The sequence below is a fragment of the Camelus ferus genome, chromosome 20, assembly GCF_009834535.1.
Source record: "Camelus ferus isolate YT-003-E chromosome 20, BCGSAC_Cfer_1.0, whole genome shotgun sequence".
In the NCBI taxonomy this organism is placed as follows: Eukaryota; Metazoa; Chordata; class Mammalia; order Artiodactyla; family Camelidae; genus Camelus; species Camelus ferus.
In genome coordinates, this window is record NC_045715.1 from 2,533,476 (window position 1) to 2,551,377 (window position 17,902).

Genomic DNA, 17,902 nt, shown 5'->3' on the forward strand with positions numbered 1-17,902 from the left:
CTTGCCACCTGCTTATTACAGCCCTGGCCAAGGCTGCCGGCCCCCGGAACACTAGAAAATAGACCTCTGACACGTGACGGTGGAATTCCTTATTATAGCAGGAGGGCCTGGAATTGCCAGTCACGGAGACACAAATAGCGCTGGAGGGCGTGACCAGGAAGGGCTGCTAATGCCACAGCAGCTCCAAGTCTTCCCCTCCGTGTGGAAAACTTCCTTGTCCTCTTAATTTAGGACCCACCTAACAGAACGGTTAAAACCACCTCCATTTAGAGAAAAAGAAAATTAAAAAGGTGCAAACTTAAATATTTCCTGCAAATCATGTGCCAGCGTCTGCCAGACACACAGACACAGACGGTCGATTTCAAATGCAGAAGAACCACGTTAATTCCCAGCTGAGGTCTCCAGGGCTCAACACGTTGGTGGGCACTTTTCATGCCTTAAACTCACTTAATCTGTACAACTCGATGATGTAGGTAGTTTTCAATGCTCGTTTTACACAAGGGGACCCTGAAGCTCAGAGTGATTGAGTGCCTTGTCCAAGATCACACAGCTAAGGAGGGAACTAAGTTGGAACTGAAGCCAGGTCCCCGTCCCCCTGGGTGCGTCCCCACCCTCGGCTGCAGGCAGGATCTGTCTCCAGATGGAGCCCCCGGTGGGTCAGGACCCCTGACTGTGCCCCTCCGGACCCAAGCTCCGGAGGCCAGGTGTCCCCGGCTTTGCTCACTGCGCTTCCTCAGAGCCGGGACGGGGCCTGGCGTGCAGCAGGGGCTCCGGTATCTGTCACATGAAGAGCCTGGTAAAAGACCCTTTCTGTCTAGGTCGGCCACTCTACCTGTGTCCCACTTAGATTTCTACAACGGAGTCTGTTAGTCACAGGGAGATCAGTCGGTAAATGTGCAGAAGCCAGTCTTACACGGCGCTCACCGTGGTCCACAGAGTCACATGCTGATAAAGACTGGGGCAAACAGCAGCCATAAAACCCAGCTATCCTGTGTAGGCCGTCTCGTCACTGCCCTTCCCAGGGAATACGTTCTTTCTATCACCCTATTTTTTTTTTTTTTTTTTAGAAAAACTAACTTTAAAATTACTCAGAATGAGGAACAGGGATTTAAATGCCCACTAATATTTCTGCCCAGGAATCTCTTCTGTTTCAAAACTGACTGATGAATTCAGCAGTAGGCACTTGAGGATTTAAAAGAACTCCACTTTCAGTCTCCCAGTATTTAATAAGAGAAGAAAAATCCAAGGACAGAAATGACCTAAGATGTCAGAATAGCCTCAAGTCAGTAGGATCCTTGCATTTCAGGTCTGCTGAGCAGAGAGAGCGGCCGACATTCGAGCCAAGAACACACTTTAGGAATCACCGTCCAGGTCTCCAGCTGCCAGTTCCAAAGCGACAATCCTCAGTCCTCACCTTCCTTGGTACCATCCACTCTGGGGATCAAACCACACTTACTGACCAACCACGTTGGTGTGATCAGATTATGCATCCAAGCAAAGAGAGGCCGCACAGGCTCAGATGTGAAAGCTCAGAGGAGCGTGGCCACACGGAACAGCCCTCATCACGTCCACGCCTGCCCTGCCACGCAGCACACGGCTCCCCAGATGTCGGAGGGCAGGGCCAATGACCCAGCTTTCTGCTCTTCACCAGCGTGGCCAATGGTTGGTTGTTATTTTATGAGCTTGACAAGCAATTGGGAATTTGGGGTTGGGTTAATGGTAAACGGAACATATCTCAACACGAGTTCATGGTGTCATTGCTGTGCAATATCGGGTAATAAACAGTGCAGTTCACTCTCCGGCAGGGTTTTCCTAAAGATGGAGGAATTATTAGCCGCCGAGTCTTTCTAAACAAGCTCTGCCTTTTTTCTTGTTTTCTTCTTACCTTCCCACTTCTCTTGCACCTGCATTTTTTAAAAAACTTCTCTTTGGGAAGTTCACACGTTCACAAAGAGGAGAGAACAGGGTGGCAAGCCTCCGCAGACCACGCGCACCGTCAGCAACGAGCCCTATTTTGCTTCGCTTGGTTCTTCTGCCTCTTTTTTCTCTTTTACAGTTTCCTGTAATGTTTTCTTATTGAGCTCTAGTCGGTTTACACTGCTGCGTCCGTTTCTGGTGTTCAGCATAATGTTCCAGTCATCCATATACATACATATATTCCTTTTCATATTCATTTTCATTCTAGGTGCTCCCTGTAATATTTTAAATCAAATTCTTGAAATCATGTCGTTTCACTTCTAAATACCAATACATCTCTCGACAAAAAGGACATTTTCTTACAAGACAAGCCCATCACCACGTCTAACAGAATTAATAATAATGACTTAATATTATTTAACAGCCAATCTATGTTCAAATTATTCAAGTACCTAAAAAAATCTCTTTATGGTTGTATTTTTTTAAAAAAAATCAGGTCCACGTGAGACCCACAAGCTTGCCTCTAAGCCTCCTTCAATCTAGAAAATCTCTCCCCTTTTCTCTGTCTCTTGAAAAAGCCAGACAGGCTCTGCTTTTGTCTGAATACCTGCTTCCTCGAGCTGCTGCTAACCTGCTCATTCACTCGCTGTTTTAACCTCTCAAGCTTCAGTTGGACCTGCTGCTCCCGCTGGACTCAGGTGCACCGTTTTGGTAAGAATGGTTCGCGGTGGCTCTGTACTTCCTGCTGCAGACCCCAGGGGGCGCGCCTACTCACAATGGCCGGTGGGGCCTGGGGCTTGGCTCTGCCTCCATGACCCCGGGCTACTGAGTTTTCTCTTCTGTAGAAGTAATACTGGAGAAGATTACAAAGCTGTGGAGGGGACAGAAGATACCACTTTGGTGGAAAGATGGTTTTCAGCCGAAGGCAACTGAAAAAGGCCAGAAAAGCTGTCTGCCTACAGGCAGCGCCCAACTTCCTCTGTGAGGTGCCCTGTGTCCCTCTCCTGGTCCAGGAACAGGAGACCAGACGACTCCACGGAACCTGCCTTCCTGAAGCAGCCCTTGTCTTCCACGAGTTTCCCCATATATTCACCTCTCCAGAATTTACTGCCCCTAAAATTCCAAACCCTTTTCCTTGGTCCAGTCACTTCTCCACAAATGTATCACCTTTTGTTAAAACTGCACAGAAGTGCTCAGGCTTCAGTGTTTCCTTGGGTTTTCACTTCCTTCTCTGTGAGACCTGAGTGTGCTTAAAATTTTAAATATTCAAACATTAACATCAAATAAAATCTGCATGCCTTTTATCCTGTTAATCTGTCTTTTGTCAGTTTAATTTACAGGCCCCAGGCACTAATCCTAAGAGGGTAGAGAAAAAAGTTTTTCCTTCCCCTCCAATTGCATCCTCAAAATGGTGACACTTCCTAATTGGGCGATCACTTTTGTCTTAATTATCGGACAAGAACGATGCTGTTGGAGAGTGGGAAGTCTGAGCAGCCTGTGAAGCAGTGGCACTAAGATGAACCCTGTCGCACAGGAAGGTGCAGGCTTCTGGATTTTCTTTTGTCTGAGAAGGTTGGCTCCTTGTGGCCCAGAGTCGCTATTTCATCAACAGTAACCACACGGAGGCTCTTTCTGTTTTGTAAACAAGTTCATCTGTATCATTTTCTTTATCAAGATTCCACATATAAGTGATATCATACGACATTTGTCTTTCTCTGTCTAACTCCCTTCACTTAGTATGATCATCTCCAGGTGCATCCATGTTGCTGCAAACAGTTACCACAGGGGAAAGGAGGGGAGGGATAAATTAGGAGTTTGGGATTAACATACAAACTACTATATATAAAATGAACAAGATCCTACTGTACAGCACAGGGAACTATATTCAATATCTTGTAATAACCTATAGTGAAAAAGAATATGAAAAAGATATAGCTGAACCACGATGCTCTACACTAGAGACTAACACAACATTGCAAATCAACTATGTTTCAATTAAAATAAAGAGAAAAAGATTAACCACGTGGAGCAAAAGGAGCAAGAAAGACCCCAGGAAGGGTCTCCAGGGGGAGGGTTTGGGAGCCCTGGGGAGCGCGACAGAGGAGACCCCAGATTGAAGCCTGAGGTACGTGGTGGAGGGGCCAGGTGAGCGGGATGGAGAGGACACGGCAGCAGAGCAGCAGACGGAAGGCTGGGGACAGGACAGCTGTGTGGCTCTCACCCCCACCCCGAACAAAACCCAAGTCAGCCTTCTGCCCCCAGGGGTTTCGCATCCTTTAAAACTCCTGCCCCAATTTGGAAAAAACTGCTTTCCCCTCACCATGATGTGATGGCCTGGCACCGCGCACAGGCCTTTGGTGGGGACATGCTGACCACCAAGCTTTGCCCCAGAGCGTTTGGTTCCCTCACTGGGGCGCCCGGGTCCCCGAGCCCTGGCCCCACGGCTCCCGGGGCAGAGCCTCAGGCCTCCAGCTCATGACCTGGAGGGACACATTCCCGGAGCCTGTCTCCTGCAGATGTGTGAGGTTAAAGGGGGCTGTGTCCTCAGAACCCACTGCCCGCAGCCCCCTACCTATCAGCTCATCCACAGAAACACGACAACCAAGACAGACAGCCGGTGGAGGCTGCGGAAAGAGCGGCAGGTTGCCGCCGGTGGGAGCTTCCATCTTCAAGGACAGCTGTGTCGCCTGGGGCTGGGATGGCACCCAGGTCCCTCGGGAGGGCTGCGGAGGGCTGGGGGGGCGGGGACGGGAGGCCAGCGGCCTGGCACATCTGCCCCGCACCTGGAAGAGCGCGTTCGAGTCACAACTCAGGGACCTGGTCCAACAGCCCGGGGGCTGCGGGGACTGGCTCACGACTACAACAGAGGCCCCTTTAGCTCCAGGTAACCATGAAACAAACGGACTCTTGTGGAAGTGTATAGCCGTTGTGGAAGCTGGGGATTTTCTGCATGAGAATGACAGCTTCCAAAGTGACCGGACTTGTCACCACAGTCGAAAGGCCTTTCTAAATGATACGCCGTGTAAAGGCGAGAAACGATCCTCAAGGCCCCCTGTGAGGAGGCATGGGGCAACTACACAGTAAGGGCAGGAGCGAGGGGGCGCAGGCCGCACGGAAGGTGGATGGCCCGGCGGGGGGGAAGGACCACCCGGGGCCCTGAGGACCGGGGGCCCCACAGACCTCCCTGTGGGTGCTGGTGAGATCCGCCTGGAAGGGCACATCTTGTTCCTGGAAAAGCAGCAGAGGAGGCACAGAGGTCCCAGGTAAGTCTATCTGAGGGAGCAGTGTCTTCGCAGTAGGCCCCTTCTTCAGGCATCGCGCTGGCCGGCCCGGAGCCCCGTCACACTCCCGCCGGACACAGGCCGTCTCGGCACATGCCCCTTTGGACCGTTTTATGCTCTTCAATAGGGCCTCCTGCGGGGTCGGGGTGACGTGGCTTTCCCGCGAGCTCTCAGTGCTGAAGAAACATGTTCGGGACACACAGCACTTTATGTAAAGAGAAACCCCACACGAGGCCTTAGAGAGGCTGACCTGAGTCACGGGTGCACCGGGGGACGGGTTCCCACAAAACCTTCCCTCCTGTGGAGCTGAGAGGGGACATGCCAGATACAAGGGCTTTAAAGTTCAGAAAAGCTTGTCATTGAACTATAATATATATATTTTTTGGTTCAAAAGGTTTTATTCCAAAGGCGTCCTTTTTATATGGTTCCAGAAGCTGTTTCAAGGTGAGGTCCAAGGGCGCACCTGCAGGTCACGTTCAGTGAGGCGACCGTCAGACCTCATGGAAACATCCACGCAGGTTTGTTTCATTCGTTCTCCCCCACCCCGCCCCACCCGTTCTTTGGTCCAGAACATAAAACACAGAAGTCACTCCCCGTTGGGTGGGATGCTCCAGTCACTGGTAACCACTTCTCTGGTGTCAGGTGACATTCCAGCGTGAAGGCTGTCACTCCAGCCACCCCAGAGGCTGGGGGAGTGGTCGGCCCGCACGTCCGATTCACCCTGGGCTGCCTGTGACCAAGCTGACAGAAGAGAAAGAGACGAAGGGCAGAAACCAAACCCACATTCGTCATCCAGCATGACCGAGCGTCCCCGCCGGTGTTGTGGGGGAGGGCGACAAGGAGCCAAGCGTGGGGATAAAGCAGACGGGGAATGATTCCACCTGGCTCGGGAAAAATCAAAATTCAAGTGACGTGCTCTATGCAAAATAAATCATGTAAATTCCTTGAAAGAAAAGTTAATAGATTTTTAAAAATCATATAACCTAAATCTCTGTGTACTTTTCTCATTTCTTGAACGAATTCTAGGGTCCAAGTGATGAAACAGGCCAGGATGCAGTCTGTCTGGGAGAGGTAAGAAGGTATCCCGAGTTTAGTAACACCTAAACTACCACGTTATTCCTCCAGGTGAGCAATCGGGTTTTCCTTTATCTCTCTTTTTTTTGTCTTTTAAAAAATGTCTTCTTAATAATATGGGTTTAAATGGTAGGTGTGTCTGCATGAAACTTACATTCAATCACCATTTTGTTTCAAGATAGGACACTGAATTTCAAATTAAACCCATTACCACGTGATATTTTAAGGATATGAATCCGCTTAACGTAACTCAACTCCTTCAAGAAGTCATTGTGTGGTTAACAATTAATTAAGCAAAATTAGTAAAAAAAAAAAAATAATCTCAATTCGTTTAGGCAACCAAATACGGAAACTGAAATTCAAAATGACGTACAGCCCCAGAAACCAGGAAAGTGAGGCGATGTGGGGTCACCCCCCAACACACCCACGCACGCTTTGTCTTCCTACATGCAGAGGTCCCTAAAAGCAGTGCTTCTCAAAGTGGGGCTTCCTTAACCCTCTGCACCAGACCCCCTGGGACCATATGTGCAAACCAACAGAATCAGACACTTTCATGGTAGAAGCCGGGGTTTAATGGGGGGCCCAGGGGAGTCTGATGTACCTTTGCCATCGAGTGTCAGCAAAGGTGCTGGGATTTTGCGCCTGCCTCAAACCACCATCAGACAAACACCACTTCCACCTGTTAGTGTCGGGAGGAAAACCTTGCCCTCTACCCTTTTAGGTTCACTCACTGGGGCCTGTGAATTAAACTGACAAAAGACAGATCTGTAGGAGAAAAGACAAAGCTCATGGCTGATGTGTGGATGTGGGGCTCACAAAGAAAGTAGTTCAAAGGAGGAGTTAGAATTGGGGCTTATGCACCATCCTGACGCAGGGAAGGAGCCAGGATTTCAAGGGACAACAAATGGTGAGCAATGAAGGCGAAATCTGTAGAGGAAAGACACTCCTGGGAGGTAAGGTGTGCTTTAGTGAAGCCTGTTCAGGCAGCTTCTCATCTCTGGTGACGGGAGTCACTCTCTCCCCCTGGAAGGGGAAATTTCCTGTAAAGCGGGATTTATGGGAGTTGAGTTCCATCAGAAGGATCTGCTGTTAGTCAGGGGAGTGCAGAGCACGCCCCTTCCTGGATCTGCCAATTCTCAAATGTCTTCAGCTTAAAATGAGCTTTATGCACCGACGCAGATTCCAGACCTCTTCCCCAGCAAACGCAGCCACTGCCTTTCCTCCTGACCACGCTCTGAGCATGGAAACAAGAGTTCTTCCCACCTTACGGGGTGGCCCCAAGGAGGCCTCAGGTCACGTGATTCACAGCACCTAGAACTTGGATTCAGACCTTTTGGTTTTAAACACCAGATTTGTCTTTCAAGAACCAAGCAAACAACCCTGCCCTCCAAATGCATACACGGAGCCCATCGCTTAGAGAGATTATCTTTCTATTAGTCATGTCTTTTCAGTGAGACTCACAATTTATCACCACGACCATTAACAAGACCAGCCCTTAACAAGCCAGGTTTATCACCGAGGGCTCACCCCGGCGTTTGCTGAGACATAATGAAACACTCAGCCACCAGCCGAACGTCCAAGGGTCCCGGGTTGCTCTGGAACTGTCCATGTTTCCAGCATAACAACACTGACTGATGACCTTGGGGGCCAGGGTGTAGTTAAGCCGCGTGAAAAGCGAATCACTGTCTGACACGAGTGCCGACCACAGAGCAGCCCTTACACACCAGACGGAAGAACATTTTATTTTATTTGGAAAAGGACCAGTGGGAGGTACGAGATGGCAGAAGAAGGAACCTACGTTCTGTAAATATTCAGGACATTATGTCCTTCAGTGGGTATTATCCTTGATTCAATAATTCCTAATATTTTTAAAGAAGATTTTTTGCTAAGGAATGGAACATAAATTAGAGTATACAGCCCTGCCTCTGATAGCCCTGGAGGAATATTCTGGCATCGACGTTTTTTTTCTTCCAGAATTGCACCTGTCCAACATGGCAACCACTGAAGGCTTTTAAAATTTTACTTAAATTAATGAAAGCTAAATGAAATGAAGAATTCAGTTGTTCAGCTGTGCTAGCCACACTGCACGTGTTCTGCTGGACAGCACTGATCTGGAATTTGACGTTGAAGTGTCAAAACAAAGATACCTTGTCAGCATTCTCAAGACTATGTAAATAGAAAGGAGGAAAAAACTGAACTTAAAAATTACTTTGAAATTATGAAATCTTTCAAGTATACTGAGAAAATACTGATGAGAATAAATTGAGTAAGAAAATGTTTTAAAATCTAAAAAAAATGAAAAAGTATAAGAAATAATAGGAAACACTGTGTTCCCAACACTTGGCTTCGTCAAATCCTTACGTTTACTATACGCCTCCTTCTTAGTGAGGATAAGAAAATACATCAGGTACAGTGAAAGCCCCAAGAGGCCCCTTTAATGAGCCCAGTGAACGCGCTACTGAAAGCCCAAAGGAGACCTGCGTTGGTTCCGGCGGAGAGCCAGGGCTCTGGGACCAGATGGCACGGGGTCTAGGCTTCCTGGAGTCCCCGGGACGTTAAAGGGAACTCATTTGGACGCAGAGAATGATGCATAAAGACCCTTCTCCCAGAGGGAGAGTTGGAGAGGTGTCTTGAAAGAAGCAATTTCAAACCTCAAGCACGTTAAAATTAGCCATCTTCCGGCACAGATTCCTTCACCAGCACCTTTCGGTCCTTACAAACTGCAGAAACAAGTTCCTACAACTCTCCACTTGCTGCCCTCGGAACCAGAGTAAAGGTGCTTCCCCAGCTTGAAGCAAACCCATGGGAAACGCCGTGTCCCCGGCCGCCCGGCAGGGGGGGCGGAGGCGGCCACCGCCCTAGCCTGGGTAAATCGTTCAGTAAGTTTTAATGTCAGGAAACAGGCAGACCTCTCACCGAGCAAGCTTCCTTTCTACAAACAAAATGGCTCATTATCGTCCAATACTGGACAAAAGGTCCACTGCTAAGCCTGTGATAAATATGAGCCTCTGTCCCGAAGCAGAGGACATCACATCTGCCTTCTTCAGGCTCCTCCTCTCCAATCCTGGGGACCCCAGGCACCCGTTCTGCACACAGCGCTGTCCAGGGCTACAGAGATTCAAACGCAAAGACGAGGGTTTGTGTTTCGTACAGTCCAGCTCATCCACGCCACGGAAACGGTTCTCAGAGGGACATCACTCATGTTTACGTTATAAAGAAAGTACACTTGGCCTGCATTTCTAAAACCACGGTGCCCTTTGCAGGACACGACGCGGGCTCGTGTGTGTACAGGGAGGAGGTGGCGTGAGCCCGGGCCGGGGTACGTTTCTCCTGCTGTGCACAAACAGCTCTGCCCCCGGAACCGGGGACTAAAGCTGCCTTCCCCTTCAGCACTGACGGTGTCCCACCTGCAGCTGACGAGTGGTTCAGCCTGGCACCACGGCAACCTCTTCCCACTCCAGCTTCTCAGGGCCGGAGACGGGCTCCTGTCCGCTGGGGGGCAGGGCTCCCCTCCGGCACGTGAATGACCCAGCCTGACCTGCCAGCACTGCCGTCCCACTAAGCTCTGCTCCCCTGCCGGACAGGTTCTGCTGCGTCTAGAACCTGCTACTGAACATCTGGACCTAAACTCACCACGCCCCCCCCCCACAAGTCAGCCATCCCACTGACTTCTTAAGCCTGTTAATTTTGCCCCCCTCCCTCCCCCAGGTTGAGGGTCCCCTACCTGGGCTCAGTCCGAGGGTCCGGCAAGCACCCTCCCTACAGACCCTTTTAGACCTGTCCACCCCATCTCATCACTCCTGCTCCAGCGCGGGCAGGGTCCGCCCCTCACCCTCTAAACCTCCTGCCCCCTTGGCCTACGAGACAATTCCTTTGCTGCTCCCAGTCCTCCCACTAGGAACTCTGCCCACACCAGGACGAACGGAGCCCGGCTTCCAAGACCCAGCCGGGAGTCCTGGGACCTGGTGGGGCTGTTTTGGGTCAGGACACACGGCATGTGCCCCCTCGGCAGCACATCTGACCTTTAAAAGTGAAAGACAGACCTGGGGGGAAATTTTGAAAACACAGGAAACCATACGCTAAGTGAGTCACCGATAATCCGAATGTCCAGCATTCATTCCAGCGTATTTCCTCCTGATCTCGTAGAGAATTATGTAGAAAACAAAACTGGCTGTCAGCCTTTTGTTTTTTTTTTTTTTTTTGCAAGACACTGTAAACACTTCCTTGAGTCATTAAGTGTTCTCCCTGCGTGAGGTCTCATGCCCGTGTGTGGTTTGGCTGAGTGGCTGCCCCGTCAACCCCGCCTCCGCCCATTAGGCAGCTGCTTTCGTAGTCACAGCGTCTCCCCAAGGGGGCCAGAGTGCTTTCGAGGGCCTCGGGCCCGCAACCTGGAGCGGCCCTGAGCAAACCCAGGGGACTGCCTGACCTGGGCAGCTCTCCCTTCCCTTCTGCGGAGTACAGAATTCGCCCAAGACAGAGGCACCGAGTCATTGCCCCGGGGACAAGCAGCAGGACCCAGCCCGGCGGGAATCCCCACATCTACGCGGAGTAACTCAGAGCTCTCTGGGCGCCCACCATGGCCCCGATGCCGCGCTGGGCACGGTGCTTCCCCTGCTCCCAACACCTGGGCCTGGGCTCCGCGCCGCAGCCCAGGGTCACTCAGATCCGGCTGGGAGACTGCCTGGGGAGAACACAGCTCAAGTCCTCCCCCTGCGCCGTCAGTGACCCTGACAGCAAGGTCCCGGGCCACGAGGAGATGACCCCTGACCGACCTCCAGGGGCTGTCACCTTGGGGCCGGGCCGGGCCGAAGATGCCAGCGACATTCAGAGTCTCTGTCCTGGGGAGGAAGTGACCAGCATTCTCCTCCCTCCACCCTGACCTCAGCCTTCATCACCACCCTGGAAACAGAGGCTAATCTTTCATTATCTCTTCAGAAGAGTAAATGTTTCTCTTTCTGGGTAAACGAGAAAGCCACACAGCCCCATCTGAGTAGGAGACCAAGGAAGCATGCGTCTTCCGAGGGGAAGAGCTCCACTCACAGGCCTCTGGGCCCCCACCCTCCCAGCCCCACCTTCCCTTCCTCCTCCCCACCCCATTTTCTAGAACTGGTCCAAGGCAGGAACCTAAGGTCTGTCTCTCCTCCTTTCTCCACCGCCACTGTCAGCACCTCCCAGAAGACTCTCCAGCCCCACTGACTCTGACTGCCAACTCGCACAGCCCAAGGCTCAGGGCATCCCCCGTGGGCCCGGAATGACTGCAGTGCCAGGATTCCTTCCTGCCTCCACCCCCACCTCCTCACCGCCTGGCAAACAGCCATGGTTGGCATGACTTGTTTTTATCAGATTAAAACGTATCACCCCTCTTCCCACGCAGGGTTGCATTTCTGTTTGGTGAAGAATCCTGAATCCCCAACCAAGAGCTTTAAATATCACTCAGTCCGGGAGGCAGAAGAACAGAGAGATGGAGACAGAGTCTGGGAACTACCTGTCGAAACCAGCAGGACACGAACGCAGGAAATTCCTGCTCAGTGGGTGTCGCCCCCAGCCACCTAGCATCTCCAGGGCAGACCCTGGCCTGTCTCCATCTCTGCGGCTACAGACCCAGGAGGGAGAGCGAAGCCGCACGGACCACACTCCCCTCCGTCCCCTCCTGCTGCCTAGCACTAGCTCCCCACCGAGTCTGTACGCCCTCAGGGAGCACAGAAGTCTGGGGGTGGGGAGGGCTCTGGTTGACGTAAAGTTCTTTCCAAGTACTAGACAGCATGGTGACCCAGCGAACACACGCACACACACACACACGCACACACACGCGGTTCATGATACGGAACTTAACACTCACTATGTGTGCTGCATTAATTCTATTCTTTTCTTTCTAAGACGCTGGGAAGGACCCCCCACCCCATGGACTTGCTAACCCACTGATGCGTCAGGAACTGCAGTTTTAAACTGCTGCTTCGGGGCAGGGTCCCGATAGCTGCAGAAGCAAGGGGACTCCGAGACCTGGGACCCAGGCCCAGCCCTGCCCGCCGCCTGGTTTTCTGCAACCTGCCTCCTATCTGTATTCAGCCCGGGATGACAGGTTTTCACGTTTTCAAAGGGTTCAAGACGACCAAAGGAAGAAGCCTATTTCTTGTGTGAAATGTATGTGCAGGCTGGATTTGAGTCTGCTAAAAGCTTTTTGTTGGAACCCAGCCGCCCTTGACCACCTGCAGACTGTCCGGGCCGCTGTCACTCCCACGGCCTCCGTGAACAGGTGAGGCACGGACTGGACAGGCTGCCCGGCCTGAAGGGACTGAATTCCTGGCCTTTCAGAGAAAAAGTGTGCGGAAGGTGCTCTGAGGCTCTGACAGGTGCAGACTGGGCTATCGGGAACCTTTGCCGAACGGGTTCCAGGGTTAGGATATTTTAGTTTTACTTTGATCTGTTACAGAATTACCAGTAACGTCCCCTGCAGAGCACAGTGACCTTCCCTCCGAGAACCAAGTCCTCGAGAAGCCCGAGCTGCCCTCATGCCCGGAGGAGACGGTGGGGCCTCTCAGGCTGCGGGGGGAGGGCCCTCCTCACCCAGGACTGAGGCCAGTGAGCAGGTTATCAAAGGGCGGCTTAATTTTTAATGCTCTTCTCTCGTTGAGGCATTTAATTGGTGGTGGAAGAGAAGGACTGTTTACAAACTATCCCTTTTGTAACTTACAACCATGAGCCTGCGTTTCAGTTACAAGAGGGAACAGCAGGCTGACTGGAACAAACTTCCCTGAACATTCCAGAAACCAGTGTGGATGGAAATGCCCCCAGGACGGCTGCAAACAGAGCCCTGGCCGTGGCCAAAGCTGAGGCGGGCTGTGCAGACTCACAGGAAACAGAGAGGGCGGGAGGCCCAGGCCGGGGAGGACCCGCAGCCCGCAGGCCCTGGTCCAGGGTAACCCGAGTTGGGTGGAAAACGCTGGGATTTAGCCTCCTGGGGTGGACAAAGCAGGAAGAAGAGGGAGAGGGACCTGAGGTGACAGCTGATGCTGCAGACAGACCCCAGGGTGTCACAGGGGTGGGATGGCTGGGGCGGGCGGTGGACCAGGACCCCGGGCTTTGTCTGAGGACGTGGCCAGCGGGCGCACTCAGCCACATCTGCACAGTCAGAACTGCTGCGCCGTCATCACGGCGGAGTGAGTGGTCCCTTTGCTGCTTCCCCACCACCCCCCCGCTCCCCACCCCAGCAGTTCCAGAAACCTCTCTCCTTTCCCCTCCTATATTTTTTTCCAATAAAAATTGGGAGGATTTGAATACCCAAGTGTTTTTTTTGAAAGCAAGATCAATGCAAAGCAAATCAGAACATCTAATTAATAAAATTAACAACAATCCAGGGTAAATTTGTTACATAAATTGACCCATTTATTACAGGCTCACAAGCGTTGGTGCAGGAAGGTGCCAGTGGCCACTTGGAGGACTCGGCAGCCCTCCCTGCTCCGGCCCCACCACCCACGGCAGGGGCCCCAGGGGCCACACTTCTGCCATGTGAACCAAAACGGGAGCCCCGGACACTCAGTGCTTCCCTGAAAACTAAGCAGGAGACCCAGGCTCTATCTGAGGTCTTCTCATTAGCTACACACGCTCCACCAAGCAGGACGGATTCAGGACAACAGGTGGCCAGGCCTGCCCCATGCCCTGTGGACGGTGGGACCACCGGAGGCAGCCCTGCATCCCGAGGTCGGGTGAGTAAGAGAGCAGGAAGGGATGCCCAGGGCCAGTGATGCCCGAGGCACAGCTGGCAGCCGTCGACACGTGAGTTGAGTCAGGGCAAAGCATCCCCAGCCTCCCCCGTGCGGGCAGGGCTGCTGGCAGGTGGGCGGCCAGGCCTCGGAGACCAGGGATGCAGCGGGATGGGACCCACAATGTGGAAGTGCCTTTGTCCTCCTCGTCTGACAGGAAAGTCACACATGCACACACCACACCTTCCACACTCACCACACACACACCACATGCAAATACATATACATACACACACTATATACCCTCCACCACACACAAATACATACACACCCCTCACACACACGCGCGCGCACACACACACACACACACACACAGAGCAAGACAGCGCCAAGCCTCAGCGATAACCACAAAAGCTGCTTTAAGGATTTAATTTCTACAGACTCTGTTCTTCGCCTCCACCTCATCCTCATTTTTCCATCTTTAAATAAGAAACCTGTGCTGGGAATCGCCTGAATCACGGAACCGGGATCACCTGGGCCCTCCCATCAGCCTCCCATCACGTGAAAACGGCAGGCGTCTGAGCACAAGTGTCTTTGTGTCCCGAGAATGATTAGTGTGTTTCCCAGTTTTTTAAAAATTCTAATTCTGTCATTAATCTGGAGCTGGGGTCGGGGGGCGTTGGTGAGAAGGGAAGGATGCAGCCAAGACTCAGCCTAGTGAACACAGCTGGGGTCTGACCTGTGTGCTCGCGTCTCGTCTGGGAGACGCCCGCCTTCCGCTGCAAACAGGCCCAGCCCTGGAGGCCAGCGTTGTTCCAGCAGAGCCCTGTCGCTGAGGAGTAGGGTAGAAAGTCTTACGTACAGACGAAGGCGGCGGGAAGGAAATGGTATTACTGGACAAATGTTGCCTGCTGCCCGCAAGACATCGGGCCATGTCAGGTGTGGCCAGTGCTCTGCTTAATCCACAGCAACTCAGAGGAGCTGCTTCTGCTCAAAAGAACACGCTTGTCTCTGACTGGAGAGACGGAGGCACGGGCTGAGGGAGCACCCAACAGGGCCTCCACCCGGGCGTCCGGCACCTGAACCCAGGAGAGGAAGCCCAGCCCATCAGCTCCCACACGACTCCCGGGACGCCCGCAGGGAGGCGCCTCCTTCCCCGTACTCCCAGGCGCCAACGGCACCCTCCTCGATGGTGAACCCATTTAAACCACCTCCTGTGTCTCCTGAGGTCTCTAGTCACTCGACCCCTAGGCCGGGGTCCCACCCTGGAAGCAGGCTCTGGGCTTCAGAACGTCACGCTGCCCTGTGCAGGACCACACAGAATCCAACACCAGGAGGGAGGCTCAACTGAAGACGGGAGACTAGAGCTCCTGGGATTTTTGTCCCCAGATCACCAAATTGGTCAAGCATGGCTCTCCCAGGTGGGGGGAGGCTGTGCCCTCCGCATCCTTTACTGAAGCTCTGATACGGTTCTCTCTGCCCCTCCTGCGGCCACCCCCACGTGCCCATGTGACGTCTGCTTCCATGATGACGGTTCCCGAGAGCCCTGACAGGGAGCCCCCGAGGGAGCCCTTCTCGGCAGAGCCGGCTCCCCTCCTCCATGGGCGAACGTTTCCCGGGACCCCAGCCCCGCTGTGAACCTGACCCGGGCAGAGGCGCCAAGTCCCAGCCATCGGTTTCTCCAGAGCTCCTGCAGTGCGCTGCTCTGCTTTTTCTAGGAAGATGGTGGGGCAAACACCACCCCTGGGGCAGGCGGGCTGAATTCTCTGATGTGTTCTCTGGGGTGACAGGTGGTTTAACCACCTTTCCGACCAGGTAAACCTCCCTGGCGCATGTGGGCGGCTTGTGGGAATTTCGATGACGGTCACTGGAGATCTCCCCTTCAGGGCTGCAGGACCAGGAAAAGCGGCTCAGGGAGAACCAGGCAGAAACACGCACGTGGGACGGAAGGACCGCCCCCCCAGAGGCACTCAGGGCCCTGGATGGCGAAGACACCGCCCTCAAGACCCTCCGTGTGATTCAGGAGAGGCACACCTGCCTGGAAGTGCGTGAGTCAGGCCCTGAGAGACCCCCCAACTCCAGCCTTCACGTGGAGGGGTGGGTGGCACGGGAGGAAGGAGGATCCCAGCGAGGCTGGGCGTGTGCCCGCCCCACTCCCCACTGCATTCAGTCTGCGCCCCCATCGCGGGAGACGCCACGATCCTTCTAGTGGCCTGAGTCCCAGTGTCCTCCCATCCTCAGAGCCCACATCCGGCAAGCACTCAGTCAGTGATGGGTCAACCACCTGCTCAGTGGGCGAGTGGAAACTCGGTGTCTGTCTTTCAGGAGGTGTCCCACTATGGGTGTTGGGAGAAGACGGGGAGGTGGAGGGGTCGCTCAGATTTCCAGTGTCCACACTGTCTCTAATCTCCTACCAATCAATTAAGTAATCAGAGAGTGTCCACAACAGGAAGGAGCCATTCTGGGCCAGGTGACCCCGTAACTGGTTGCTGAATTTTGTAATTCAACGTCCTCCTCTTCAGTAAGCACGTGTCACTAGAAGGCATGTGTGCCAGTCGTGGGTGGACAAGATGTGTTAATAGAAAAGACAGGATGTGAGGGCCAGCGGTCACGGCCCTGAGTCTGTCCCTAAAGGCATGACGCATTTGAGTGCCTTTGCACTGAACCTTTCCCTTCAAACAGGAGGCAGGAAAAACGCCGAGGCTACTATTACTATGTTTACAAAAAGGAAAAAGAAACAATGCTTGTCCACCTGCACAGCACGGGACCCAAACCCCGTCTGTGGGTTCCCTCCTCCGCCTACCTCTGCGGTCACTACCCTCACTGATGGAAAAGAGTGCTCTCCCCCCAAATCGTGACCAGCATCTCTTCCCCTCGGCATTCTGAAGATAAAACAAGATGAACAGAGGCCCTGACACCTTCAATTTCCTCATCTTCAAACAGAATGTCAGAGATAAGAGATCAGGGGAAAGAGGTGAGCCTCCGATCCGCGGGAAGGAGCCTTTGACTTGAAAACGAGGAAGACAAGGTTCCTGCTCGCTGGTTCTTCACGCCCGTCCTCGGCAACAGGGCCGTGTGTCCTTCTCCCCGTTTGTACGACAGGAAGGGGGGCGTGGGGGCTGCCGGCCGGGGGGAGCGCCCGTGTGAAGGAGGCGGCTCGAGCGAGGTGACCGCCCTACGACACTGCGGGGGTGGGGGGGTCCGCCCTGGGCCTCGCGCCCCTCTCCCCACACCAGCCCCCCTCACAGCTGCCGAGCCCGGTCACCTGCCGCTCTGTCTCTCCCTCCCGTGCCTCCAGACTGGATTCCAACACGGAGGAAACAGAAGCACATGACTTTCTGGCTCATCCACGACCTATTTCTAAGTCAAAGCCCGAGTGCACTGCTGAGCAAACCCGACTCTCAAAGCCAGCATCACCCCAGTTCACCCCTTCTAGCCACGTCCACGTGGAGGAAACTCCCAGACAGTGCTGAGTTTTAAGAAAGAGAAAAGGAAAGTTCAGAAGAACAAATCCATGGGGCGCCACTTACCTCAAGTTCCTCTTTTAAAGGAAAATGGTACCATCCCACATTCCAGATTCAGCTCGGGGAAGAGTCCGGATGGACTAGGACTAAAGGAAGTTCCCAGGGATGATGGACAGTGACAGGGCGACAAGGAGGGGCAGGAGGAGGAAGCCTGGGGGGTGGGCTGCTCTAATAGGGCCTGGTGGATGCGTCTGGGGGGCGGGCACGTGGACGTTTGGTGTCAGGACTGTTCCAGAGTTACCACTAATAAAAGAAATCAAAGCACACACGTTCCTTCCTGCCTCCCCTATGCGGGCATGCCCTTGGGAGCTGACCGCGGGCTTCTGGAACCTTAAGGAGATGGGGGCTGGACGGGACGCCGGGCATCCAATCCAGCAGGCAAGGGGAGGGGGCCACGCCCCCGTCT

The 17,902-nt window shown here is 53.3% G+C and overlaps 2 protein-coding genes across 4 annotated transcripts in view; one reads left to right on the forward strand and one right to left on the reverse strand.

The window, feature by feature from the left end:
* Positions 1-17,902, reverse strand: part of SLC22A23 (solute carrier family 22 member 23) — a 128,871-nt gene that overhangs the window by 41,291 nt on the left and 69,678 nt on the right. The window lies entirely within an intron of this gene.
* On the forward strand, positions 10,453-16,230 carry LOC116658152. Its single transcript, XM_032462422.1, has 3 exons — positions 10,453-12,851; positions 13,665-13,975; positions 15,867-16,230. Exons 1-3 carry the CDS (start codon positions 12,782-12,784, stop codon positions 16,179-16,181), a joined length of 696 nt encoding a protein of 231 aa, XP_032318313.1. The 5' UTR covers positions 10,453-12,781; the 3' UTR covers positions 16,182-16,230.